General features: G+C 41.4%; 4 protein-coding genes across 5 annotated transcripts in view; 2 read left to right on the top strand and 2 right to left on the bottom strand.

The window, feature by feature from the left end:
* lg19h14orf180 (linkage group 19 C14orf180 homolog) overlaps window positions 1–10,999 on the top strand; it is a 46,100-nt gene extending 35,101 nt beyond the window's left edge. For both annotated transcript variants that reach the window (XM_085391425.1, XM_085391424.1), the window contains exons 4-10: window positions 1,838–1,924; window positions 4,913–5,033; window positions 6,919–6,949; window positions 7,034–7,142; window positions 8,380–8,543; window positions 8,696–8,828; window positions 9,683–10,999. In XM_085391425.1, coding sequence (XP_085247551.1) covers window positions 1,838–1,924; window positions 4,913–5,033; window positions 6,919–6,949; window positions 7,034–7,142; window positions 8,380–8,543; window positions 8,696–8,828; window positions 9,683–9,888 — 851 coding nt within the window. In that variant the 3' untranslated portion in view covers window positions 9,889–10,999. The remainder of the gene's footprint in view (window positions 1–1,837; window positions 1,925–4,912; window positions 5,034–6,918; window positions 6,950–7,033; window positions 7,143–8,379; window positions 8,544–8,695; window positions 8,829–9,682) is intronic.
* A 342-nt stretch (window positions 11,000–11,341) lies between these two features.
* tmem179ab (transmembrane protein 179a, genome duplicate B) lies at window positions 11,342–13,781 on the bottom strand. Its single transcript, XM_085391426.1, has 4 exons — window positions 13,448–13,781; window positions 12,840–12,977; window positions 12,682–12,760; window positions 11,342–12,596 (listed from the first exon to the last, which is right to left on the bottom strand). The coding sequence occupies exons 1-4, from the start codon at window positions 13,747–13,749 to the stop codon at window positions 12,423–12,425; spliced, it is 693 nt and encodes a 230-aa protein (XP_085247552.1). The 5' UTR covers window positions 13,750–13,781; the 3' UTR covers window positions 11,342–12,422.
* Window positions 13,782–16,043: 2,262 nt separating this feature from the next.
* LOC146647086 (uncharacterized) lies at window positions 16,044–22,879 on the bottom strand. Its single transcript, XM_085390743.1, has 18 exons — window positions 22,812–22,879; window positions 22,587–22,714; window positions 22,317–22,460; window positions 22,078–22,236; window positions 21,895–21,976; window positions 21,603–21,792; window positions 21,354–21,497; window positions 20,954–21,144; window positions 20,742–20,877; window positions 20,602–20,650; window positions 20,404–20,533; window positions 20,128–20,302; window positions 19,686–20,028; window positions 19,498–19,600; window positions 19,200–19,251; window positions 18,957–19,089; window positions 17,893–17,972; window positions 16,044–16,459 (listed from the first exon to the last, which is right to left on the bottom strand). Exons 1-18 carry the CDS (start codon window positions 22,877–22,879, stop codon window positions 16,349–16,351), a joined length of 2,418 nt encoding a protein of 805 aa, XP_085246869.1. The 3' UTR covers window positions 16,044–16,348.
* A 1,254-nt stretch (window positions 22,880–24,133) lies between these two features.
* prph2la (peripherin 2-like a) lies at window positions 24,134–27,181 on the top strand. Its single transcript, XM_085391017.1, has 4 exons — window positions 24,134–24,261; window positions 24,468–25,281; window positions 25,937–26,183; window positions 26,332–27,181. The coding sequence occupies exons 2-4, from the start codon at window positions 24,701–24,703 to the stop codon at window positions 26,602–26,604; spliced, it is 1,101 nt and encodes a 366-aa protein (XP_085247143.1). The 5' UTR covers window positions 24,134–24,261; window positions 24,468–24,700; the 3' UTR covers window positions 26,605–27,181.
* Window positions 27,182–27,796: the final 615 nt, after the last annotated feature.

The raw sequence follows: 27,796 nt of genomic DNA, 5'->3' as shown, positions 1-27,796 counted from the left end.
ATTTCTGAAGTACAATTAGTTAAGTTATATCTAATTAAGTCACGTTTCAAGTTTCTTAGGTGTACTATTCCACAGCAAATTCCAATTTCCTCCCTACTAAAATAGGTTGTACACTTGAGGTGAGCACACGTGTGATCAGATGCCTTTGAAGGTTCCAGAGTTTTGGAGTGTAGTCCAATTACAGTTTCAGAGAGGGTGTGGATGAGAGAATGGAGGTCATTCCCAGGAGAGCATTGTGTGAGGTTCCTGTTGTTGCATTGTTATAGTCCAGGCTGACTAAAAATAGCAGACAGAAGTAGCGCTGTGACCTTTGGTGACGGCTGTTCCCCTCATCCTCCCTCACAGATGGTCCGGCTAAACAGGTGACTCCCAGGAGCGGTGACAGGTATTTCTAACCATCTTGTAATAGAGCTCTAAGCTTGCTCAAAAATGTGATCAAAGCAAAAGCAGTACAACAGTCATCCTTTTCCAGTGACTTATAAAAGTGCTCAGTTTTTCTTCTGTACAGCACATTAAATTATTTAAAAGCACTTCCTCTAAAAGCATTTCAACATTCATCCATCACCATTCCTCATCCTGTTACTAATCAGCTCAGGAGTACACGTTTTCTTGCATTTCTTACATCTTAGATCTTGTTTTGTTTTAATTGTAGTGGGTCTTTGTCTCTCGGGCAAATACGGTACTGTGCAGAAGTCTTGAGCCACACCATGTTTCTTTATATTTTGCCAGGAAAATGGGAATTAGTTGCACAAGTTCATTGAAACATGTGCAAACGTGTTTCCCGATGGATCTGCGTTGTGTCTAAATCTGTCTGTATTATCTGTGTTCATACTTTCATCAGTTTTTGACAAGATCCCCAACACAACTGACTTAAAGATACAATTTAAAATTGCTCCTTTGCTAATCTGTCTGTTCTGTGTAGACACGACACTGTTTTATCCCCCGAATGAGTCATACTTCAGTGTTAAGTGGGTTAACAAACAAACAAGGGAAAAAACTGGACAGGAAATGAGTGAAAAACAGCCAATGTCCAAAGATGAACTTTGTGAAGATTTTTCAGAAAGACTGGGGCACTGTGCTCAAGACCATTTGTGGAATCAAAATTTAAAGAAATATGGGGACACTCAAGAATTTTAAACAATTCTGTATATGGCTTGGCTCATGTTTTTTTTAATAGCATGACGCACTAAAAAATATTTTAAAAATTGTATATTATATATTATGAAAAACATTATAGGATTTATTGGCATGTAGCGTCACAGCAGAGCTGAAAAGAGGCACACATGAGAAATCTGGTGTTAAGTCGGACATTTAAACAAGCACGCCTGAGTTTATTTTAAGCCTTCTCCGTCCCAATTGGTCTTTAAACTCACCTGACAAACATCAACGGTGTCGTTTTACAGTGGAACAAAAACCAAGTGCATGGAATGTTTCAAGCGAGCTATTTTTAGGACGCTTAAAATAGAGTCTTTTCATGGAAACAAAAACCTGCCAAATCAGATCAGTCCAAAACATCATGTACAAAAAATATACACAAAAACGACAAAGGAAGGCAATACAACAGAGATATGAGTCGTTATGTGGCATGTCTATATTATCAGACTGAATGTCTGACATGTTTTGGCTCACAAAACCACAAAAACAGCAGGCAGAGTGACTGACCTCTAATCTAATGTGTCCTGGAGTACTGTATGCTGTGTTTGCCCATAGGTTTGTTTGCACGTGAGGTGAAAAAAGTGTGTTGTCTATGAGCTGTGCAGCAGAGACTGTTTTTAACTTAAGCAGCTGCCTGTAATCCCTCTGATATCCGAGACTGATCCTTCACCCATATAAATAGATGGGAAGGCCCTCCAGTTCATACAGGCTGAAAAAATGTTCTATGAAGTGGCATTGATCGAGCTCACCGCTCTTCAGGGGAGCACAGGCAAGTACTTTTCATGTTATGCTATCAAGGAATACTTCTGGGAATCAGAGGTGGGACCAAGTCATTGTTTTGCAAGTCTCAAGTAAGTCTCAAGTCTTTATCCTCAAGTCTCAAGTCAAGTCTCAAGTAATGTCAGGCAAGTCAGAGTCGAGTCTCAAGTCACTGGTGTAAAAGTCCGAGTCAAGTCACAAGTCTGAAACTTTGAATTTCAAGTCCTTTCGAGTCTTTAAAAAAAAAACGAAAAAAAGCATGTTGCAGTTATGCTAAATGTAAATATTAGACCATGTAATTTTTTTAATCTGTGTTTTTCTCAACACATGACAAAATAGTGAACTTAGAAAATATACACAAATTGTGAAATTGCACCTCTTTAAAATGCAGCTCAATTAAACCTACCTCCAAGAATAATTTTCACCGACAGTTCTGAGATAAGCTGCATGTTATTCTTGGATGCGGTTGTAGGACCGGCTTTGAAATCGCATGACAAAAATATCATACATAAATAAATGATTTTTTTTTTTTAAATATCATTAAAAAAAAAAAACTGCATCACCAACGTAGCCTGGACAACATTTGCTAGTTAGATGAAGTCAGCTATCTCATCGTAGCATATTTATATGCATATTTATAATCATACGGTTCTTGGAGTGAGTGCATACACTCATGAAGTTTAGTAACTTCCGGTCACTGCAACAAGCCCAGGTACAGTTTACCGCCGGATGGGTGCAGGACCTTGAAATGCACCGTGTAGAACGAAAGACCATCGTACGTATCATAAGTTTACCAGTCTCACAAATTGTCGTCATAAATACACATTCCTTAACCGTTTATTAATAGGACCTTTGAGCTCAACGGTAATTAATTAGTAGTGGAAATAATTTCTGGTAGCATCACAGAAATGTAGCAGTGACAATAATACTGTATGCTGTAATCGTACTGGGCAATTAGTGATACAAAAAACCTGTTTTATCCTGTGAATAAAAGTATATGTTTTTGTCAATGTACCATAATAACAGAAGCGAAACGCAATATTGTGTCAGGACAATTCACTATTTATGCACAATAAACAAAGGAGCATAGCGCGACCATTTCTGTTCAGCGCCAGACTTGCTTGTAACCTATATCACCAATTATGTTAAGAAAAATGACGCATTAACTACTAAAAAACACTGACCTTTGTGTAAATGCTTGGAGCAGACTAACCTGTGAGCTGGAGTGTTCTGGGACGTTATATTTGATCTTTGAATGGCTGCAATCCAGGCCACCCGTCGCGTCTTTGTCACTTCGGAAACATGGCTCGAACAATTTCTCTTCAACGACGTAATCCGATAACAACCGATCTCTTTACCCGTCGGCTTCCCGTGGCTGTCATGCGACCGGCTATTGCAGTTAATAATACAACAGCTTCTTGACATTTTTGTGTTTCTTTTTATCGCTGTATAACTGATTTTAATTGAAAGCCTGCGTGCGCTAGTACCTCTTGCCACGAGTTCCCAGAATCCTTTGCGGTTCTACCCGTGAATGACGTCACATTTTCAATCTCTATATAATATGCATGTTAAATTTTATATTTGGGGTAAAATATCAAGTCTTTTCAAGTAAACCGGTTCAAGTCCAATTCAAGTCCCAAGTCATTGGTGTAAAAGTCCAAGTCAAGTCACAAGTCTTAGAACATTTTTTCAAGTCAAGTCTAAAGTCATAAAATTAATGACTCGAGTCTGACTCGAGACCAAGTCATGTGACTCGAGTCCACACCTCTGCTGGGAATATGTGTGAAAACACATAGCATGTCCTATAGAGCGTGCACTTTGAATCCGTGTGGTTTTGGCATGTCCTCGTGATTTCTTAGAATTTCGATTTCTCCGAAAACCACGACACCTGGCAGTACTCTGGTGTAAAATAAATACACAACTCTTTCAGCGAATTGCTGAACGTTTTCCGAGAGTCTTGTGTTCACTGCACAAAATTTGTCATCAGGTTTGTCCGTAGCTCAGTATAACTGCGGTTTCACTTGGATTTGAGTGGATCAGTTACTTTTAAAGGCATTTTTCTGGTGATTAAAACAGTTAATCAACACATTGTTATTTTTCTTCACCAATTTTACTTTTGTAAAAATGAAGGAATACTTTTTTCTTGTTGTTGTTCAGGCAATATGACATCGCATTTTACCCAACTCCATCTTTGTTTACAATATACCCGGTCGAGCTTTACGCGAGCATTCACAGCAAGGCTGCTCATTCATCACCTGCTGCTGCCGCTGCTCCAGACGCCTGCCTCTCTGTCTGCTGCTGAGGCAGCAGCGCAGTGTAGCATGGGCACAGTGGAGATCAGGGATGGAGTAGAAGACAAATGGCCACAGTTTCTCATTACGAGCTGTGTGTCACTACAGAATACTGAAGCCCCTGATTCAGCACTCATTCAGATTGGATGCTGGACTTCTCTGGGGGCAGAGCTGGCACTATAGCTACAGCTTACAGCTTTCTTTTCCTCCCCAGTGCTTTCAAAATGTGCCCTTTCCTCTTTTCTCTGTTTCCCCCAATGTAATTGTCATTTTGTCGGTTTTGTAATGCAAACTAATGTCTTTACCTCTTACAATGATTTATTTGCATTTAGATGTGGCGTGGATTGCAAGCCAAGCATCTTCTATGTGTGTGCTCTGTGTGTTCAGTACTTGCATGATGTTTGTGGTGTGTCACTCTGCGTGCGTCTCAATGCTCCAGGGGGTGTGGCGAGTGTGTTGTTTGACTCCCTTATCTGCTCCCTCCTGCCCTTATCTCTTGTGTCTCCAGTCCTCAGTTGGCTCCTCTTTATTGTTCCGGCTTCAAGTCCACAGCAGTGCCAGACAAGTTGATACAGACAGATACCCGGCTTTCGGGGAGATTAATTTTTTGTTAAACTCTTCAGTGGAAGAGGAGGGTAGCGAGGAGCAAGGTTAGCTCAAAAGAGCGTTGTCGGGTCGTGATTCCATGCCCTGTGTTTGTGTAACAGGGCCTCAAGAGGAGGCTCCGCTGGGCTCCGCGGGATGGACAACCCCAGAGGAACTTTCAGAGCAGGCCTCCCAGGCACAGCACCTCGAACGGCTGGCTCAGCTTTGCATCATGAGCAAACAGTAGGTAAAACTGTGTCCTCTCAAAGCCTCCGTTACGCTGTAATTAATGGGGTGTTACATGTTCCGCTACTTTCAGGTCTCTCTGTATTAAATAAACTGACTTTTAGTGCTTGCTTTAACTTATTTATCATTTATGCATGATGTAGGCATTGCTGTGTGTGTGCTTTTGTATATTCTGCTGTATTTTGCCCATCATCGTCTAAGAGAGATGAAAAAAATGTTGCTGGCTTAAATATGACAAGGCAAACTGTAAGTTTTGCCTTTGTTGCTGTTAAAGATTGTAATCATTTTGATTATGAATAACCCATTGTTTATAAAGTGAAGTCATCATCTTATTAATAATAATGTCAAGATGAGTTAAAAAGGAATAAATTACTGTCACCTAACTTCTTCGAATTTTCTGTTTTCTAAAGGTTTGATGACCTTTTCTGTTGCTATCTCTTAATTTTTATTAATTATCCAAAACTATAAGCGCAGCCATCGCTATTACACATGCAGTTTTCCCATTCTGGAAATTTCTGCAAATTCCTTCAACCAAACAAACCACAGCTTCAAGCCTTTTCAGCCATGGTCAAATTTTCATGCAGATGTAGAAAAAAGAGACACCACGCTCTATGCGAGCGTTACAGAAGGAACACCTTAACTGGATCTGGTGTCTCCTGTTGCAGGGGTACTTTGTTAGGCCACAGAATGCACCCATTTTCTGTGCCTCTGTTTTCATTGTTGGGATAAGGCCATTTAACCTGATTGGCTGAGAGGGTGACAGAGGGTGGAAGGTGTGCTCGGTGGAGGGCTGGTTACACTGCTTCATTAATGCAAGCAGCATGCAGTAGTTAAAGTTAAATGAGATGGTACTGATTGTGCATGGCTGTGGAGGATTGCGTTTCTGCTCTTTGGTGGTTTCTTTCCAGACTTCGCAAACTTACTCTGAAACGATTATACAGACTGAACAAAATAATCAAAAACTGCACACAAACTGACTCTGGTTTCTTTAAATAATGACCAATCTCTTACTGCGCCTGCTATAAGCGGTGGTTTTAGAGCTTCCTCCTTACAGACAGGAAGTTGTAATTGTTACTAAATCTTTTAACAATGTCATAGGAAGTCCTTTGAGCTAGTGAAGGGCTTTTCTGCCTTTGCTGATCACGTATCCTCTGAGAAAGACCTTCTAAAGCATTGCAAACTGACACCTGACCATTACTAATTGAAGGAAAGTATGGGTTTGGAACAGCGAAGCTGACATCTGTCACACTAAACAGAGCTTGCTCTACATCTATAGGCACACGTGAGGGTGTTAGGGTGATGAATGTCCTTGGCAGACTTTTCAGTGCCAATATGACTGGAACAGCTGGCAGATCTTCAATGAAACCCATCGTGTTCACCTAGCTTAACACTAAGCAGGAGTGAGGCAGAGGGGCCGGAGATAGTAAACCAACCTGTGAGCGCCATGCCCTTTGTAATTCACCCTGAGAATAGACAGTGGATGGCAGCGCTGGCAGAAAAAGAAGGTTTCCACTTCCTCCATAAAGTACCTGAGCATCCGCAGCCCTGCTGTCCGTGTCCAATCACAGCACACGTGTGTTTAGATTTGTCATGCTGATGTGCCCCGAACACAGAAACTGATATGCTCCCCTGACAATGAAGCGCGTGCCTTTTCTGCTTCATTGTGGTCTGGAATTATTATCGTCACTGGAAATATTTGCCCGTAACATGTTTATGTTTTCAAACGGAAGAAAAATGTCGGCTAGATGATGTTTGATAATTCAAAGTCATCCATTATTAACATACTGTAACACATTTATTGTCAGCAAATATTTGTTCCAGAAAAACAAAGTGGCGTTGCCTTTAGTTTATTCGTTTCATTTGTCTTTCCTTTTCCTTTTAGACCTCATCTTGCCCTAGAATACAGCGGTAAGGTATGTAAAAATCGGATATTTGAACCAATAGAATATTATAACTCTTCTGTAAGCTTTAAAATAATACATCTCTGCTTCTTTCAGGCTACAAAGATTCACCAGAGGGCCTTTGGAAATGACCATCCAATTACAGCTAGAAGCCTTGAGCTCATGGCAACCGTATATGCTGAAATTGGCAAGACTGAATATTCAGGTAAAGGATAGTTGAATAATACAGACTAAACACTTATGACACAGGGATTTACTGTACGCACATAAATATACAGTGAAAACAAACATGGGTGTATGATTCAGAGAGTAGTATATAGAATAAGGGTGGAGACCTCCGTGTCTTATGATGTTAATCCCTGTTGTAGAGCGCACACAACACAGTCTCATGCCATGAAAATGTTAAATTAATTCACATTTGTGGTGATGTTGGACACAGGAACGTGCAGAGTGACAGTTTAAGGTTGTGGATTTGTTGCACAGTGTGCATGCTTGGCTTACCTGACTCTGAACTGTGCATTTTGTTAAGACGTAGAAACAGTTTAGTGTTGAGTCAGCTTACAGAGACACCCGTGCAGAACAAGAGCAGCTGCACCAAGACATGAATATAGACCATTAAAAAGGGGAAAAATACTTGTTGTTCACCTCAGTTTGTCTTAAAATGTTTGGTGAAACGCTGGAAAAATTAAGGCTCTGTGCATTGTTTGGTTTCATTTTGCACTGAGCAGAAAGGGCTCCTTTTTGGCCTGCACCATGATGGCAGGTTTAAGTGTTTACACCCCATGTCCCTCACATACCCTTGACCATTAAGTAGGTCAGTCAGCCCCTCCCTCTGCTAGAACATTGCCTGCATGTATTTTCAAGCTGATGTAGACTTAACTGTAACTGTATGTGATATGTTGAAATTATAATTGCATGTGTCCCAAAATATCTGAGCCTTCACTTCATTTCAAGTCATCTTTGATTCAAGTCTGCACCTATTAAAAAGCCAAAGTTCTCCCCAGAAGTAAAAACATGGACTAAATAACTGACCTAAGATATTATTGTAACTAGCATGTTTTTATTAATAACTGAAGTCATCTGAGAGAGAATTTATCCAGCAATGCTGACACATACACAATAGTAGGCAACTTTAGGCAATGTGTGTGTAGTCTGTAGTGGCTAATTTTTATTTCTATTTATTTCTTTTTTATAAACTGTGATGAGATCCAGATTTTTTTAGAGGGCCTGATATAATTGATAGCTTTTTCACACAGTGAGCACTGTGCAGTTGTGCTGAACTCCCACGGCTGCACTGTACCCGGTGCAGACAGAGTTAACACACTTCCGTCTTGCCTCCTGTACATTTGCATGTTGAGCTTGAGTTCTGCTCTGTCTTGACTGGAGACTCCGATGTTAAGCTGCTCGTCTCATGTTCTGTATGGTCATGGTTCTCTTCCTAGACTCTCTGGGTCAGTGTGTGTCTGCACTGTCCAAACGTTTCGCTGCTGCAGAGTCTCTCAGAGACTCGGTCAGCTGTCTTCCTCATTCCCACCGGGAGAAACACTCAGAGGTACGCCACAGAAAGGATACCCACCACCATCAGGAAGACACACTTAAACCTAAGGTAGGTAAAACACCTGAGGGTATCTGGTTGGTGTTATTCTGATTTATTTCTGTGTTATATGAGGCAGCTTCTTTGGAATAGATCTGTTCCAGCTGTTTGCTGCTGGCCTTTAATGCAATAAATGTGCTCAATGTGAATTTTATCTAATGTAGTTAACCAACAGCAAAGTCCCCACCTCCATCCTAAAGAAGCCAAGTTCCAACTACAGACTAGACACAGAACTCAACCACAAACGTAAAGGCGAGCGCAGAGTTCGATTCAGGGAGCCTGAGACCACAGTGCACGGTGAGAAAGCATGCACGCAAACAATTTGTAATGAGTCCATCCTGCTCGGTTTTAGGCTGCAAGATGTGTTTGCACAGAGAACATGTTGCCCTCTGGTGCTTTTCATTGGTATTTTTATTCTTAAAAATGTGTTGCTATCCCAGCTTAGATAGGAACCCTCAGCCCAAAGCTGCACATGCCTTCGAATTTACATTAAAGAGGAAACCCAGCTAGTATTAAAACACCCAGAAATTGCATCATAAACTACTGTCATTTGGGGGTTCTGTGCTACTTAAAAATAACGTAATGCCAAGAGGTGTCCACACATGAGCAAGAGATTTATTCTTTTTAATTAATTATGCATGCAAATGAGGCACTGTGGAGTCTGTTCAAGAGAGACAGTGGCGACTGAAAGGGTACAGCAGCTGGTTTGTAGCTGCTGCACATCATGAGGTCAGCTTTCAGTGACTGACTGACCTCTTTTCTTTTGGCTTTGCAGACATTCCTTATTGTGACTGTTTAGGTGGTAAGTCTGTCTGAAAAATAACGTTACTAATGAGCACACGAGAGTTTCAAAAGTGCACTCATAAAGAGGAAAGAGGCTGTCAGGCTTGTAGCAGCATTAGCATTAGAATTGTTAGGACTCCACGTGGCACACATGCTATGGGGAGTTTAGCACGCCACTGTCACGTCTTGTTTGACAATGCCTGGAACAGCAAATATTAATGTAAGCTTAACTAATCTACAAAAACATCCTCTGAAACCTGACACTTGAGGCCTCGCCTCAAACGACAAAAGAAATGTGCAATTCAAATGCTCGTCATTTACAAATCAAAACTCTGAAAAACCGGTCTGGTTTTTTTCCCCCTGTGCAGCCTATGAGACTACACCATCCCGCCCCCACCTTGCCCTGTTCACCTGCCTCTTCCTGCTGATGTCATTCCTGGGCGTTGCCATGTACTGCACAGACCGTCGGCGTCCACAGAGAGTGTGCGAGGAGCTGGAGGCAGCTTTGGCAGTCTACCTGCTGCACATGAAACAGCTTCTGTGGGGCTGCTGGATATGGTTGACAATGCAGTGACTGTTATCAACCACAGGTGGAGACATGGAGCCTCTTTTAATTTATTATTAATTTTTTGTTTTTTTGTTTTTTTAGATCCCTCTTTTTCCTATCTTTGAAGGTGCCCGGGCCTACAAACACCTCAGCCATTTGGCGAGGCTCTACACACTGTCTGTGGTTTTATTCCACTCTCACCATGAAAAAGGGAAAATGTGTAATCCCAGAAATATGTAGCTTCCATGTCTGTATGTATATATGTACTAAGGTGGTGGGCATGCCACTCCATATTTAAGTTGTAACGGCATTCTGCACATCTGCACCGTTGACGCTGACATGTAACACTCGCATAATCTCCACAACAGTTCATTTTTTTCTTCTATTCATGTCACAGTCTGCTGTCTGTGAGTGAATGTTTCCGTGGAATGCAAATTTATTTTGTTACGGTACATGATTTGTGTATACCAGATATTACACAGAAATGAATGTGTATATATGGCTCAATATACTAAGGACTATCACAGTATTTAGCCTTGTAATTGCACATAAATGAATGTAGAGAGGTCTGGGAAACGACTTTGATTGGCACTTCTGATTGGCACACTGAGACGAGGCAGACAGAAGCATGAATGTGTAAACTGTTTAATGATGGTCTGAAAAAAGAAAACACAGGGCCGCATCACTTCACGGAATGACTTGGACATGAAAAACACCTTGTTCTTTTCCAACTGTCTGGTCGCCTGTCAGCTGAATGCTAGTTTCACGGAGGATAATAATCTGCAGCACAATATTACCTATCATGAAAGAGAATATACTCAATCCAAACGAATGCTTGTGCTTCTGACAGTGTTCCTCTTTATAACCGCCTGAATCCCACAAAAATACTTTATGCTAAATGTTATTTATTCTTCTATATTGTATATCTGCTTCTACGCAACTATCGGACTTCTGGTTATATGGATTTTTTTTTTACTTTTTGTTATCTGTAGCATTTATATTCAAATGAAACATTCAGGTTTTAATTCTGATGTCAAGTGTATGGAAGTGCGTGGGTTGAACGGATATTTGCAATACATAACAGAAAAAAAAAAAAAAAAGGTAATTGCTATTTTAGAGGCCAAAAACAGAAATTTAACAGAGCCAGACGTTATTGTATGAGTCCCTTTATCAAACAAGGCAAGTCAAATTCAAACAGCCAAATCACCACATAAATGGATTATAGGAATCAAAGGGCACAGTGATGCACATCCCACATATCTCTCATTATGAGCAATAACACACATCACATATATTCCATTAAAACACTTTATACAACAGGTTTCAGGGAACTCAAAATAAAACGAGTTTGTTTGTCTTTTATTTTGGAGATCTCACGTTTGACTGTAGACTGCAGATGTACCGGAGAAAAGGAATACTCTCGACTCTGTACTGTCAAACGAAATCGTCATTAGCAATAAAACAATACCCAGTGAGCTTATGTCCTGTAGATGCACATTTAGCTTAAAGCTGCATTTCACTGCTGTTCAAACATCTACGGTCACTTTGAAAGAAGTGCCTTTATGGAGGGTTTTCTTAGTTCCTACCGTTTTTTGCTTTTTTAATTTCAGTTGTTTTTGAAATAAAAACTGTCATTGCCTATCAAAGTGAAGCGGCCGACTTTCCTTTCTTCCCGTAACCTCTGTCAATAAGTGAGCGTGGGATTTAACAGGGAGAGGGAGAAGTGCATGCAGGTATACTTGTGTGTCTAGTCACAGTAATATAGAGTATATTGGTTTGTAGCCTATAAAGTGTGCAGAAGAAGCCTGAGTTGCTAAATGGCACAAGATAGGATCTGTTTTCTTATCTCACACAGATTGCTAAAAGCCTTTTAGACTGCCTGCCAAATGCACGAATGTGTAGAGCTGCAATTTGTCTTTTTTTTTTTCTACTTTTTTTTGTTATAAAACACCTTTTGTAGCTGCTGATAAATGTGTAAAGATGCTGCAAACGCACACACTGTTTATGCTGGAGCATGCAGTTCTCACTTTGCAGAGACGCACTGTGGATACTGGCAGGAAAAAAAGAAGCCTAAGTTAGGAACACATTTATTGGTGAAGAAAAAAAACTCCTTTATGTCTAAAAAGCACCTGAGAAATTTTACATGCTTTAGATCCATGCAGAAATTTCACAAGGACAAGATCCACCGGCCAAACTGGCCAAACCATTAATACCGTTTTTTACTAATCAACAACGTATATTTGATAAAAGATGTATTTTTTTGTTTAAAAGAAAAAAGTTTTAATACTATCAAATCTGGGTTGGGGTTGAATAAGGGATGGATTATCTCAATATAGCACAGGAAAGGTTAACAACCATCTGTAGCTTTTATTCTCAGTTACTTCTGGAAAACAGCTAAAACTGTCGATTTGATTCAATTCATCTTCGTGGGAGCAAAAGCCAACCGATTCTGATTGTCTACACAGGCGAATACTGGTGTTGGTCACGGCAGGCAAGAGGACTACATGGTTCTATATGGTTAACTGTGAATGAACGTGTATGTTTGTGCGTCTTGCTGATTTCTAAATCAGGCCGGTCTTGAGGTCAGAGCCGCGGCGTGAAGAGCGGCCGAGCAGCAATTCCTTCTCGTGGATCAAGGTGTCGAGCAGGTCCTCTTGTCTGTAGTTGTGGTAGACCTTCAGAAAAGCCATCACAGTGATCCCGAGCCAGGTGAGCCAGGCGGCCCACAGCCCAAACTGAAAGAGTAAAAGCAGTCATTGCATTTACTACGACTGTTAAATTCGTTACACTGTCTGTACGTTAATTTTAAAAGATTTTTACCTGAGCTATAGCAAACTGGTCATAGAAAGCAGAGTTGTCCAGACCCAGTTCTAGATCAGTATCCTGCATGTCTTCACAGCTAAACAGAAAGTGGCATTTAGAGGGACTATACCACAGCATCATCCGGAAAAAGTAGAACACCTGCGCTTCTCTCTCACCTGTTGGGCATAGTCCCACCTTCGGTGATGGCGTCACACCACAGGTTAAAACCCACACTAACGATGGTGCTGGACAGAAAGACTGTGAACACCACCAGGGAGCTAATGAGCAGGTTGAGGAAGGCATTGAAGATGGAGCTGCAGGCAGACAGAACAGAAATACAAAACAAACTGGGTTAGGGCAGGCAAAAACCCTCAACATCTCTGGAGTATGTTACAAAACTGACACAGAGGCCTATTACTCTGCATGACGTATGCAACTCTGATGATTAAGTCTTTCAATCACACATCAACATAATGACACATAAGTTGCTTTGATGTCACAAAAATAGTAGGTGAAGCATAGGCTTTGATTTCTAGTTTAAAATGAGTATTCCCCCATCTTTGGGAGATGGCAGTGACTTGACATTTTACAGGATGCTTCCGTGCCCATTTCCATCCGCTATAAAATAGAGTATAATACATGCAGGCTATGAAATATACAAGACAGTGCACGAACAAGGGCGTGGGAGATGGACAGGAATGGCACATTTACACTCAGACCGCTGGAGTGGTATTGCTTCATAAGCTTCTATTTAAGGAAGAGGCACAAGTGAACGGTCACTCACTCGTCGTGTCCTTTGCACAGAAAGAACAGCAGCCTCCAAGCCTGCACTGCGGACAGGATGAGGGACGCTATCCCGACAAAAGTGATGAAGCTGCAGGAGGACTCGGGTCCCCACTCCTCCACGATGAAGCGCTGCTTCATCACAGTGATGTTTTCATTTTGCCACATACCCCGCGTGAACAGCAGGCATTTCCCCCCGAAATCCTCCGTGTTTTCAGACAGAGGCACCACGGCGATAAAACCGAAAACGAAAGCTAAAAAATAAAGGATGCACTGGGCGAAAATCAAATTGTCGAGGGCCATTTTTCTGTCTTCCCTGCTCTGCACTCAGCGTCCTGGAGCAACTGCGGCTGCGCAGTGGAGACTGACGAGCGGAGGCGCAGCATCCGACGTTGCTTTGCTGCAAATTAATGAGCAGGCAGAGGCCTTCAGGGCTCTCCATCTTATCTACGTACAAGCTGTGGAGACATTCCTCTTCACTAATATACCCGTTCGCAGTGGCTTACGTATATTACAGTTAGTTATGATATTTTTAGTGACCAAGATAATAATTTTCTCTCCGCCGTAGGTAGAAATAATAATATAAAAGTTCTTGTATTGACACCCCTTTCCTTTTTTACAATCTCCAGTATTTTTTACTGAAGCTAGATACAGTTAAAAATGCCCCTTGATGGCACTATTTTAGTTTTTTCTACACATTTCCCCAATATTATAAACTCTGTGACCTCCACAACATAAACTAAAGTTCTACATCATTTCCTGCACAGCACGATTTCCAGAGACTTACATTGAACTGCTAAAACTGTAAAATATATAACTATATATACTAAAATATATACCAAAAACTTACTGATAATAATACTACTATGAACATTTTCCTGTATAGGAAAGATATTAAAGGTGCAACTCTAAAAAGGTTCAGCATAATCATCTCCTTGGGCACAAGCACACATTTTGCACACACATAAGTGTATACTCACAAATTAGAGTAATGGTTTGTTTATACATGGTGACAGTCCTTAAGGAAGGGCAGGTAGCTGTCACAGCCACCTGACACGCTTCAGTGAGCCCATCTGGTGAGCTGGCCAAGGTGTCTCACCCTTTTCTTGGCCACCTAGCTTTTGCACTGCTCACAGTGCCCTCCAGTGGGCAAGACACCTGCTGCCATGTTGCACCAAGGTCTGAATGTTTCATGTTGACAGTATGATCACTGGCCTTCACGCAAGGCCAAACCTGGTGAATGTGAATGTGATGTTGTAGAATACAGAGATGAAAAATGTGGAATAGCTTTTACACTCAAGAACATTAAAAATTCCAAACATCGAAGTGTGTTTGGAAAATCCACTGTGGGTTGTGTATTCTGGGTGCACAGCATCACCATCAGAGGTTCCTATTAAGATGTTTTCGTTTAGGAGATTAATAATCATGCATTTTTCACCACAACAGTCCTCGCAACACAATGACAAGTATTTATATGAGAGTTTTCCACACATCATGTGGCTATTTGTATCCATCTTGCAAACCGCAGGGTTTTTTTTGCATCATCTGCCGGCACATGATTTATGTGTCATTTTCGCCACCGCACTCTGATTTCCACGATGGTATCAGCTTTTAGATTAGCTTGAGTTAGTGTGTGTGTGTGTGTGTGTGTGTGTGTGTGTGTGTGTGTGTGTGTGTGTGTGTGTGTGTGTGTATGTGTGTGTGTGTGTGTGTGTGTGTGTGTGTGTGTGTGTGTGTGTGTTGAGCTGAAAGCTGATTTCACTCCAAGACTTTGAGACAGTTTGCTTTTTAGCGTCATTAGGCATTATTTATTATCCTCCTCGTGCATTTTTGCTGCGTTCGATTTTTATTCTTGTGCTCATGATATATTGTCCGGATTTCTATTTCCTGTAATCCATCATTTTGTACTGTACACCATTTTTGCTATGATACAGACTGTGCTGTTTGTGAGATGTGTTTTTCTTCTTTTACAAAAAAAAATAAAGCTTATATTGCCAAAAAACATAACTGTGCTGGTATGCTTCTCGTGTCTTTTGGCTACACTTGAAATATCATCTAGTCACAAATACAAGGTCATAAGGAAAAGCCGAACAACTTCATAAGGCAGTCCCCCGGCCCTTACACGAAGAGGAGATTACACGCACAGAACTCCAAACCCCACTTTTAAATAATACAGCATGTGTGGGCTCGTGAACTGGGCACCCAGGGGAAACCCAGAGCAGAAGTGTGTCAAGCTGAAATATGTGTTAAGTTATTCACCCCGCGAACAAACCACAGAGGGAGAGAAAGAAGGAGGGAGGATGGAGGGAGGGAGGATGCTAACCCAAATGCAGTCCCTGGGCTTTGTGCAAATATGAAGAGCAATGGGCAGAAGAAAGCCTTGGGAGGTCATCCATTTTTCATGAGATGCAATGGCAGCAAAGCAAACATCCCTTTTTTTCCAAGAGGAGGAAACCAGTGAAGAATCTAAAGTGCACAATCATTTTCAAGGACATCACAAGTGCATTTTAAATGTAGTGCATCTATACTTGAATCGAAACACGCAACGTTGTTATGTTCATCAGAGGAAAGTCAAAAAAGACATAATGTAACTCAGACTTACTACTCTTTACTCGAGTCATAGTTCATAGCAATATTTAAGAATTCATGTCTCATCATTTACTGAGTATTGCTGACACGAGACATTACAGCAGAAGATTAAGGGTGAGGTGGGACAGTACCACTGGGCGGGAACAAAGGCTGTCAAAAGTATCTGACCAGGTGATTGGAGGATGAATCTGGTGGAGGTTAACACTCTTTGTGGTAAACTTTAACATTGGAGTGATTTTTTTTCCCTTTAGATTTTAATTTAAATATATTTAAAATGCATCACATAAGAGGCTGTTCTTTGTCTTGCAGATGATCATGCCCTCTTCACTCGTTTGCCTTTTCTCGATCCTGCTCTGCCACTCCTTATGGCTCCTTGGGAAACCTTCCCCGAACTGCTCCAACCTGCGGGCTCATCTTTCTCCGCCTGCAACACGAAACAACAGCAAAAACAGACACAATTACAGCCTCATATCCTGAGCAGTGATGTGGAGGACCTGATGAAATATCCTGTAGCCATTAATCTTTCCCCAGCGGGTGCAGGAGACTGGGAGCACTGGGCCAGCTACTGATTAAATGCTCCTAATAGAGGCCATTCATCTCCCCTTGAATCATGAACGTTTCAACATGCAACATCACCCCACACAAACGTTCCCCGCCTCTCTCTGTGCAAATATTGGTGTTTTCATAAAGACAGCAAAGTCGATAGTATTTAATTTTGTGATATCTTTTTAAGCGGCCGTGATTTCTTAGTGGGCTCCTAAGATTTGATGGATGACTTTGTTTGCTCCACATGGTGAAAATCTCATCTATAACTGTGCCAGTAATCATCACGAACAGTCATGCTTGAGGTCATGTGGGGCCAAATCCAAATTTATAGTTTGAACTAATAACTGCTTAATATCTCGATTTTATTATTATCTTTAGTCGCACTGGCACAAAGAACATGATAGTTTGATCAGTCGTTAAGTGTTTGCCTTCAACTAATTTCACTCATTAGTGATTAATCTCTCTATCTGCCAATTAAGCAAATCCTACAAGTATTGTTTCTGGCCTCGGTGAACAATTAGGTAACACTAACAGCCCTTCCTACTAAACAACCCCCTGGAAACCCACGCTTACACAGAAACTGCAGGGTAATGAATGCAATGCCATCACTCCAAACATGCACTCTACAACTAAAATAGATTGTCCCTGATAGACACATTTTTGTACAGTATAGGCTTTTCAGTCATGCTCAGGTATAATCATCATAAATTAGCATGGCCTAATTGCGTTTCACCTGCCAAGCGCCATATGGTCCCTAGTTCAGAGCAAAATAATTAGGTGACTACATCCCAATTAAACAATTATCCAATGAAACCTCTGTAAAATAATTATGTGGTCATATCTGCACAGTGCTATTAGAAGTGTAACACTCAGGTCAACGCACAAGCAGCATTTAAATGGAAGGAAATGTGTTACAGAGCAGTGGCCACTTTGTTTTTGACAAATAAATGGTAACCATGTTCCTGGCATCTTATGGATGTTTCACCTGTGCTCCAAGATACTCCAGAAAAATTCCCCATAAAAATCACGTGACTTTGGACAATGACATCATTGTAGGCGGAGGTCTTAAAAGCAGTGATGTTTATGCAGAGGGACGGGAGAAATGTGGATGAAAGGTACTAAAGAGGGGACCTGCCAGGCTGTGATGTGATGAAGTGAAATCCTCCGGGACTAAAAATGAGATCATCCAAATATTACTGAGCATCTTAACTGGAACAATAGTGACCCCTATTGACAATTTTGTGATGAATGCATAATAGACTCATCATAACACATGTTGTACATTTTACGGTGTTTGTCAGAACAAAGTACCTGATTTCCATCTCTGTTTTCTCCTTTTTGCTTTGCAGTGAAGTCCAAAAAATTGACGAGTCCACAGGAATAAGGCTGACCTAGAACAAGAGAAAGTCCCTTGTCATCTGCAAATGAACAGAAATGTTATCAATATTGTTTTCTGTTGGAATTTCCTTAGAAGTCATAATCCAGTGATGAACACATCACATAAATGGGGATCTTGGTAACAACAAGTCTGACACTATTATCTTTTATGCAACACTGCTCCACTGTTACGTCTTTAACCGCTGTCTCTGCGACAAGGTTGGGGCATCAGTACGGGCCAACAGGCCATCGCTCCCTGAGGCTCAACGGTGATCAGCAGATGGAGGGAGGTCTGCCTGCGGTGGTAGACGGTACACCCTTTGACAGAAAACGTGGGGGAGGGAGGGGATGCTGTTTAATGGATCACTGAATGCTGCAGCAAGGTTAAGGGAACCAATCTCTGACACCTCACTTCCTCTCCAATCTCCCTCTCCTAGCAGCCAAGCCCCCCTGCTTTTGGTGCCTGCATCTTGCACCCCTGCAGTTCCTCTGACAAACAATTAGTTCTGACCCTTAACACACACACACACACACACACACACACACACGCACACATGCATACACACACACTGCAAAAGATAGAATTGTTTCCAGAGCTCTAAAGGTTGAGCAGGCAACATGTCTTGTTATCTCTGCTGATCACTGAGCACCAAATGGCTGCATAGATTCGTGCATACTTTTAGAGGTATATTATTATTTGTTTAGACTTTTTGTGATCCAAAATGCACCGGCTGTAATAGCTTAGCTCTGTAGCAGACACCTGGAAACACTACATCCAGTCTCAGCATCCTGTTTCCACCATTTGCCCATTTTGCAATGACCGAGCCAGGCTGAGTGAGAGGATTCATTAGTTCTTAACATGGATTCAAGGAGGCGCTCATTCTTTGTGCCCAAATAAACCGAGGTGGTTTCAGTGTTGCAGGTTGGGCTGGGGTTGACAGATGTGTAAAGAAAGGTGGAGCTACACACAGAGAAGAGGAGGGAGCTGTCCTGCTTACCCATCCCTGGCGAGCCCCTGGGTATAGACCAATTCAAAACAAAGCTCTGATGAAGATCTGTCAGCATGTCGTGGGTTGTTTCAGCTGAGGTACATGGGAGGTGTTGGCTGGAGCATCCCTGTGGTTCGTCTTGCTGGTGGCATACAGTATACAGTGTAAACACACTCACAGAGAACACAGCTGCTAATTAGATACTGAACCAATAGAGTCACTATGTACTTTAAAATTAAAATTATTACCTACCTGATGAGGTTTCTTTTTCTGGACGCAGTGAGTTGGGGCTACCTCAGTGAAACTGAAAATCAGTGAGAGGAGAAGGTTGGCTGAGTGACATTTGAGGGGCCAGGACTGATATATTCATGAGCTCGTGTAGCAGCTAGTTATGTGATCACTCAGTGGATGACAATTAAGCCAGATATAATTATCAGGCAGCCCTGATTGTTGTCAAATTCATACTGGAAATTCAACTTGCACCAAATATCAACCAGTTTTAATAATTTACTTTATCATAAGCATTGTGAGATTTATGATGACCTCTGACCTTGTGTCTGAAAGAAGGCTTTCATATGTGGAAGGTCTTGAAAGCCCGTCAACCCCGATAGTATCTTCTTCCAGAAAAACATCTGCTTCATCACCTTCTCCCACTTGTAAAACGTAAGAAAGTGCTTCCATTTCTTGGGAATCTCTCAATATGTATGGTGTGTGCAGAGAATCCAAGACAAAGCTTACCATCTGCAGCAAGCATCAGCTCTACCATGCTGTCTTTGTTCAAGCTGCTGAAGGAAACAGGCTCTGTAGCGCCATCTGGTGTCAGCACCAGCTCAGGGATATTTAGGAAAACACCAGCTGATGAGTGGGGTCTGTGTTCTTCTTCTTGTCCCCTGCTTTGGCTACTTCTATCCGTCAGCAGAGAGGAAATCATCTGCAGGGTCAGAGTGCTTTTATATGTGTGAAGCGGGTCCCACTTCATAAGAGGCAAGGGTGAAGCTGAGGTAGAGGATGAGGCAGACAAGGATCTTAGATCCTCCTCAGAAGAAAAAATGTTCTCTTGAGTCTCCAGCTGCTGCTGCTGCTGCGAATACAAAATAAAATCTAAGGGTTGCCATTACTTAAAATCCCTTTGCAATTGTATATTGCAACCAGTATTACCAAAGACAATGAAAATATATACATTGTAAATGACAGGATCTTCTTCTTCTGGGTCGGCTGTATGTGCTGTTTGCTGTGTTTCTATTGCCATGTGCACTGGCGAAGAGCTGCATGTGAGTAGACGCAGAGCCTCGGTGGGCAGAAGCATTTGCTTCCTGTTGGGCATTCTCTCTGTGTGCTCTGGCCACACTACCTCCCTGAAATGAGAGTGCACGTCATAAATCTGGTGTCTAATGCATATTGTGTTTTAACATAATTCAAGCAGTTGCTCCAAGTGTGACATCTACAACCTCAGTACCTCAACTTGGAATCTGGTTTCCTCACTTCCTTCACAGCCTTTCTGACCAATTTCACCTGCTCATCTGTTGATACTTTGCCAACTTTCTGAGCCCGGTACAGCTTGGCAGACAGCGGACATGGTGGCATTTCTGCAAAACAATGTGATTAGATGACATCTCAGTTATATCCTAATACTGTTTAATAATATCTTTCATACCTTTCTTCATCTGTGTCATCTCTGTGGTCTCAGCTCCATCTTCTTCATTCTGATAAAGATTTTTAGGGAGAGTTAAAAGTCCTTTCTAGGCTGTCTTGGTATGTACATTTTGTCTTGATGTAAATGAGTGATTCACCCACATTGTTTTCAACAAGAATGTACTTTAAAGCCTCTGTGCACAGGCCAACTCCTTTACAAGTCTGGAGGAAGTATTTGCTCATATCTTCAGTCTCTGTGTGGCCTCTCTTCAACAGAGCCCAAGCATCAGAGTTACAACTGGGGGTTGAAAGCACAAATTGAGTCTGCAAGTGAGCTTTTATTTAGTAACATTATATTATCAAACATGTAGTACCTGCTTTGAATAAGTACATCTGCAAACAGCTTGGCATCATCAGTGGTCTCTACTGCAGGCCTGGCCCACTGGAGGTACCGTAATGCCTCTTGAGGCTGTTTCCTTGTCAGGAGACAATGGATGATGCAACGATGCTGCCAGGAGAGGGCAGGAACATAGGCCTTTGGGCTCAGTAACAGCTCCATGGAGGCCTGGGATTGGTTGTAAGATAGCGCACAGCACTTTGTTAAGTAAATTTCTTATCAATTAAAAGAAAAAATGTTGTAGCTCCATTCATTACTTATTATTTGCAAATTATTAAATCACTTTAAAGTATGCACATATCTCATTTGAGTCACCTGCATGCCATTTTGGCCGTTTCAACACTTATCTTTTTAATGTTTCGTTTTCAGCTGCATACCTCAGTGTGTCCATGATCAAGCATCCAGAAGGCTCTGATTTGTTGGGAAAAGGTGGATGGAATTGTGAACGCATGACAAAAAGCCTGAAGGAGGTCATCTTTGCACTGTAGGAAATTTGCCACATCCAGGATGAAGTACATGAGCTTGTGTCATAAAAGTTAAGACACATTTAACCTTAAGTAAGTGCACATAGAGAAGCAACAAATCAGTATGTTTCACAGAAAAGCTTTGCTGATTTGGATGGATACAATGGCCTGGACTGACATGTTGTCAATATGAGGGATCAGCACGAGCTTCAACAGCGCCTGCAGATTAGGGGGAGGATAACGTGGATCTGTGCAATCTCCAGACATCCAAATGCACCCGTGTTGTTTGCATAGCTGTGTCACCATGCTCTGTATCAAAGACTTGAATCTTCCCATTTCTCCCTCCTCCCGTCTAATAAAAGGTAAGGAAGTTAAAGGGGAAAAAACAGGTAGGAAATTGATAAAGTATGTTCAGAGAGAGACTTGCTCTAAAATGAAACCCTTTCAGAGTTACCCCTGTGTTTCAAGACCAGCTTTTCGGTGGCTGTGATCCATTTCCTTCCACATCTGAGTGATACGCTTCACTTCTTGGGTCTCTGACAGAAACAACAGAGAACCAAACATGAAGAACAAAAGGATTTAGAGGTATAATAACAGTTCTTCATCCCAGTTTATTGGGATGTGATGATATCTATACCAGGAAACTTTGGCAGAAGCCCCATGATGCCCCACCACTGAACCAGCTGTCCCAGCCAGATGTGTTGCATCAGCATCCTCTGCTCTCTGTTCCAGCAGCCATGTCGGATGTCTGAGGAGCTGTATGTGTCCTTGCAGACCACACATGGGACTCCCACTCCTGCATAAAGAAGACATTGCATTTCAGAAAGGCTTTTATCATGTCACAGCATTAAAGATTAGGATATCTTTAGCACAAACCATGCCAGAGGTGGGCTGAGCAGAGATGTTTTCTTCCCCACTGGGCCAATGTAAGTAGGTTCCTTAATTTTTGGAGTAACGTGTGCACTCTAGTGAAGGAGCCGCGGTCCAGGAACATCCACAGACCCTGGCAACAGCTGAAGCCTGAGGGAATAATTAAGACACAATAGATCCAAAGATCCAAAGTATATGTTACTCAAAGTAACTTCAACTTCAAATTTAAGTTTGCACATTTAGAAAGACTGAAAATATGATGTAATATGTACTTACATAAGGTTAATAACTCCTTTTTAGCAAACTCTGCTGTCCGCTGTACCCAGCAGCTAAATGCTGGTGCGATTTCCCCCACATCAGTATAACCTTGTTGAAGATACAGTGTTAAAGGAAACAACAAACAACTGTGGAATTAAAGGGTCTTTGCAAAAATTGTACAGAGCACTGGTTTCATGATGAGTGGATGTTCCTTTTCTACCTTCAGCTGTAAGCTTCCTCAACCAGCAGATGATGGCTTTTATGTTATTGCTGGCCAATGCCTCAGACCACTGACCCTCTTTGTCCAGCATCACGCTGAGCTTTTGGTATCGAAACCAAGACAAGGGAGATCACACACAAAAAAGTGGGTATACTGAAAACATCTAACAACTACTTTACCTACTGCATTGCACAGGTCTTTCAACTGTAGCCCATGTAATGTGCTTAAGTGGTTAAATAGCACGTACACTTAAAGCTAGAAAATCCATTTATATAAGTGTTTCCACACTTACATCAGGAAGACCAGACCAGCATGAGGACTTTAGTAAGTTTTGCATTTGTTGGGTCTTCACATACTTACTCGGTGGAACGACTGTGGTCTAGTTTTCTGCTGTGGGTCAGTGAAACTTCCCTCTTGGTCTCTGTAGTGGTGACTGCTGTGAGTTCTGTCTGCCCTGTGGATTTGCTGACTGGCCCGCTAGTAACATTCTCTTCTTACACAAGCTACTTTCGTCCACGTTAATCCTCTAAGCTCACTCTCAGTTAACATTTCATTGGCTGATTTGCAGAGTAGTCGTGACTGCATCGGTGTGTTTGCATGTGTGTTACAGGCGGGGAACAAAATAGGTAAGAATATCAGGGGTTAAAGTGAACGTCTTAAGTAAAAGAGAGAAGAAAACTCCCATTTTTTCTTCCAGTTTAAATCTTGTTTTTGTCATTTCTGACCAGTGAAGTGTTTTTATTAACTGGCAAAGTGGTAAAAGTACCACATGCTTTTCAGATCACTGCATAGTTTTGTCATTGTCTTTTGCACTTGTCTTCATTTTGGATTGCCAGCTGGTAAAAAACAAAATATTTCAAAGAATTTTATAGAAAAATCAAATCAAAATGAAATAATAAAAGTAGCTGGAGCCTGACTGCAAAGTTTCTACCACTAGAGAGCACTGCAACTACAATGTGCTTCAGTTTTAAACTTTTTTTTTAAAGCATTTATTATTAATGTAGTCTTCAATACAAACCCCCCACCAAAGACTGTATGTTTATTTTTCTGCATCATTAAAAGATGGCTTAAACTTTGCAGTTAGGGCAATACTGCTGATGCAAAGATGATTTTTTTTAACTTTATCCTTTTGTAAAACTTTTACTGGTAACACACACACTCACACACACAGAGAGAGAGAGAGAAAGGCAATCGGCCACTGCTTTCACAGTGTCGAGACAGTCAGATTTGCATAGGTGGCAGAAGGTGGGTCCAAATCCCTTATGGGGCCCATGACTGATTAATGACTAAAGGGGATTAGGAGGTTCAGGACTTGGCTGCTAGTCTCACTCTGATGCTGCTGTGGCTGCATTCACGCTATCTGTGTCACTACAACTACTCGCCGCTCTGGACTAAATCTGACGATGTTTGTAAGAAAACAACCTGAAAATCAGAAGTGCAGTGTTATCAAATGTTCATCATGATCACACTTAGGTGAGTGCCGTGGATTTATTCGGGATTTTAGAGGGAGGGAAGAGTTGTTTCAGTTTCTTCAATATATTTTGGTTATATATAAATCATACTATTTCTGGTTGTATATACAGATGATCACATTTCAGCGCAGTGTTTCTTAACAGTGTTTCTGTTTTCTAGAAATTGTCCAGTTATATGAGTTTTTTTATCTACTCTCACTGCTACAGGCTTACAGACCACCTACAGTACAACCATAATGCAGCATCCACACGATATCAATCTCGGCTACCAGGCTAAGCTGCTTATGAAAGGACCTTCAGAGAACTGTACAACCAAACCCCCTCTATTTGTCCCTCCACATCCCCTGGAAGATAACCTGTTCCTCTTTCCAGCTCTATCTGTGTCCTACCCTTAATCCCACCTTGGACTTGAATGAAAACTCAGGGAAGTGTTACGGGCAATGGCAGTCTTAAGAGTTAAGTTTACCAAGACCAAAAGAGACAAGCTGGCCCAGGTGCTCTGGATCCTAAACTGGATCTCGGTAGTTACGGGGGCCATCCTGTTCAGCCTAGGCCTCTTCCTCAAGGTGGAGCTCCATAAACAAGGAGAGGTGATGGCTGAGAGGGACATCCAGTATGTTCCCAACACGCTTATAGCTGTGGGTCTCATCGCTTGTGCCATAAACTTCCTGGGTGGGAAAATCTGCTACGACTGTGTGGACACCACCAAGTTTTTGCGCTGGAAGTTGATCATGCTGCCCTACATCATATGCACCTTCTTCTTCACCTTTTGTGTGCTGGTAGGGGCTCTGATGTGTTACTGCATGCACTGGGAACTGGAAGAGTCTCTGAACCTGGGACTGACAGAGGCCATGAGGTTTTATAAGGACACAGACACACCAGGACGCTGCTTCCTAAAGCGCACCGTGGACATGCTGCAGATGCAGTTTCAGTGCTGTGGAAACAACGGTTATAAGGACTGGTTTCAAATTCAGTGGATAAGCAACCGTTACCTGGATATGTCCCAAAAAGAGGTGGTGGAGTAAGTACAAACTGCACAAACAGGGTGCTATTTTGGTAAAGTGCATTCGTATTTAAGAGGCTGTGTTCAAATGGCAAACAGAGAAAGAAACAACAGAGTTGTTGTAGTTCTGTATTTTCTCATTTTAATTCAGTTTAGCATCAGCGTTTTGATAGGGGTTGACTCACAATCTTGTAGACACCTAAAGTCTAAATAAATGCGTCCTTTAAAACTTCACAAAACAAATTTTGACAATTTTTTTTTACCAAGCTAACATATATTAAAACTAAGGATAGTTCATCTTTGTTTTTTCATTTCATTTTAGTTAGTTTTGCAAGTTCACAATCATTTCACTTAGTTTTTATCGTTATTTTAGTCAAAATGTTTTTTCCCTTCTAGTTTGAATTTTTAGTTGAGTTTTAGTTCATTATAATTTCCCTGCATCATATTTGATACTGATATATAATTTCTTACACTGTGCTATAGATATTCAGTAACACTGAAAATGGGCAGAAAAAATGGGCATGGCAGGAAGCACAGATCAGCACAGTATAATAATAAAATACTGTCTAAATATATAAAAAATATACTCCCAAACAATCATCACATTTAAAATCTGATCACAGAAGCACTGATCTATTAAGGGAAATTCTAAACTTTGTTTTTCTGGCTTTAGCCGAATCAGGAGTAACGTGGATGGAAAGTTCCTACTGAATGGAGTCCCATTCAGCTGCTGCAACATCAACTCCCCCCGGCCCTGCATCCAGCAGCAGATCACCAACAACTCTGCACACTTCAACTACGAGCACCAGACGGAGGAGCTAAACCTTTGGATGAAAGGGTGTCGACAGGCGCTGCTGGAGTACTACATACACATTATGCAGTCCATCGGCCTCACAGTCCTCATCACCTGGTTATTTGAGGTGAGGAAACACAAGTCGGAGTTGGTAGGTTTAAAGGGAAACTACACAAAATCTGATTAACTTTTTCAGCCACTTTAACATCTTTGCATCATGCTTTGTGTTTATTTCTATGAGCGAGCCGGTCAATAGGGGTCTCTTGTCGTTTCAGCTATCAGTGTTGACCGGGGTTCGTTACCTCCAGACTTCTCTGGAAAATGTCCTGAGACAGGGAGACCCCAACTCCGAATCAGATGGCTGGCTGCTGGAAAACAGCTTCATGGAAACTGCCCGCATGAACCTGAATATCATCAAGAGCCTTGGCAAGGGTAACCAGATAGACACAGCCACTAATGGAGACCCCAACATTAACGTCCCCTCCACCTCAAAAGCACACTATGGTCCTGACAATGTTCCACCAAAGCAAATAACTGAAGACAGTTGAACTTTTTCACTCAAAAGACTTCAATGGACGACATTCCTGAAGCCCACAAAGGGCCTTGAAACGTATACACATTACATTGGTGAATTCTTATCTCTGTACCTGTGGCGAAGGAATGGGCATTTTGTTTGTGGAAAATATATATGAACCCTAAATGATAGAATTTTAATATCAACACCATAATTTAAGTCAAGTCAATTTGTGTTTCGATGATCATATGATGGTCATATAAAAAAATTGATAGAGGCCTGGTGACATAATTTCCACCCAAATTAATCCATTCACTGAGCCCTCATATAATGTGGACTGAGCCAAAACCATCCTCATAACTTTTCTGAAGGGTTCACAGGACCCACACCATGCTAACCAAATGTTCTCCTCAGTATAACAAAGCCAACACATTTCCTCACTTTAAATTCCTTTAATTTGTCACCAGTCTGCATACATTTCTATTATTTTTCTGTAAGATTACTTGTGCTTTAATCTACTGTTTACAAATGACATCTGTTGCCTGTGTAACATGTGGTTTTTGCAAAAAAAGACTCTGTACACCCGTCAGTTGCAACACTGGAATCAAAATGTACTTATATTTATTATTTGATGAAGACAACTATGGGTTAGAAGTTCAAGCACCTGTTCTTGTTTCCCATGATTTCATCTGAGCATGCCAGAAAACCCACTCAGAAGTTTGATTTACAGCAAGAAAAGCGAAAGCTCACAAATTACATTTCACAATTAAAGATCTGTAGTGACTAGTTTGTGTTTAGACTAGTAGTACCAATATTGGATCTTTTGTGTGCCCTTTTCCCTGAGTTGCCTAACTGCATTAGCAAAGTTGTTACAAGGATAGCGAATATTAAACAGTACTTTGTTTTCACATAAGTAGCTCAGCAGACAGAAATCCATGAGAAATTCTTAACTACTTTTTTTTTTTTTAGAATATTTAAGCCACTGCTACGATTCTCTCGTGCCTCAGCAATGTCACCAGGTTTTAATGCTCAAATATAAACTTTGCTGGGATGAGCTACAAAAAGTTTGACAATAAACTGTCCACTTGAGGACTTTGAATTCTGAAAAGAAGCCTTGCTGATGTGATCTGCTCTTCCTTCCTTTCTCCAACAACAAAACTGGGAAGTCATTTATTATAGCAAGAATACGTTTTTGTTGTCCTTTTCTTAAAAGAATGAACAGTTCG

The sequence above is a fragment of the Rhamphochromis longiceps genome, linkage group LG19 (assembly GCF_057381845.1).
Source record: "Rhamphochromis longiceps isolate RC_006_pf linkage group LG19, R_longiceps_female_GT1.1, whole genome shotgun sequence".
Classification (NCBI taxonomy): Eukaryota; Metazoa; Chordata; class Actinopteri; order Cichliformes; family Cichlidae; genus Rhamphochromis; species Rhamphochromis longiceps.
Note: the sequence above shows the minus strand (reverse complement) of the source record. Positions and strands in the feature narration are given on the sequence as shown.

Coding starts and splice junctions, on each gene's coding strand:
- tmem179ab (XM_085391426.1), bottom strand. CDS start 13,749: ATGGCCCTCGACAATTTGATTTTCGCCCAGTGCATCCTTTATTTTTTA. Junction 12,761..12,839: donor GGTGGGACTATGCCCAACAG/GTGAGAGAGAAG, acceptor CTTTCTGTTTAG/CTGTGAAGACATGCAGGATA. Junction 12,597..12,681: donor ACCAGTTTGCTATAGCTCAG/GTAAAAATCTTT, acceptor TTACTCTTTCAG/TTTGGGCTGTGGGCCGCCTG.
- prph2la (XM_085391017.1), top strand. CDS start 24,701: ATGGCAGTCTTAAGAGTTAAGTTTACCAAGACCAAAAGAGACAAGCTG. Junction 25,282..25,936: donor TCCCAAAAAGAGGTGGTGGA/GTAAGTACAAAC, acceptor TTCTGGCTTTAG/CCGAATCAGGAGTAACGTGG. Junction 26,184..26,331: donor TCATCACCTGGTTATTTGAG/GTGAGGAAACAC, acceptor TTGTCGTTTCAG/CTATCAGTGTTGACCGGGGT.
- LOC146647086 (XM_085390743.1), bottom strand. CDS start 22,879: ATGCTGGACAAAGAGGGTCAGTGGTCTGAGGCATTGGCCAGCAATAAC. Junction 21,145..21,353: donor TTGATCATGGACACACTGAG/GTATGCAGCTGA, acceptor AACCAATCCCAG/GCCTCCATGGAGCTGTTACT. Junction 19,601..19,685: donor GCTGATGCTTGCTGCAGATG/GTAAGCTTTGTC, acceptor ACGTTTTACAAG/TGGGAGAAGGTGATGAAGCA.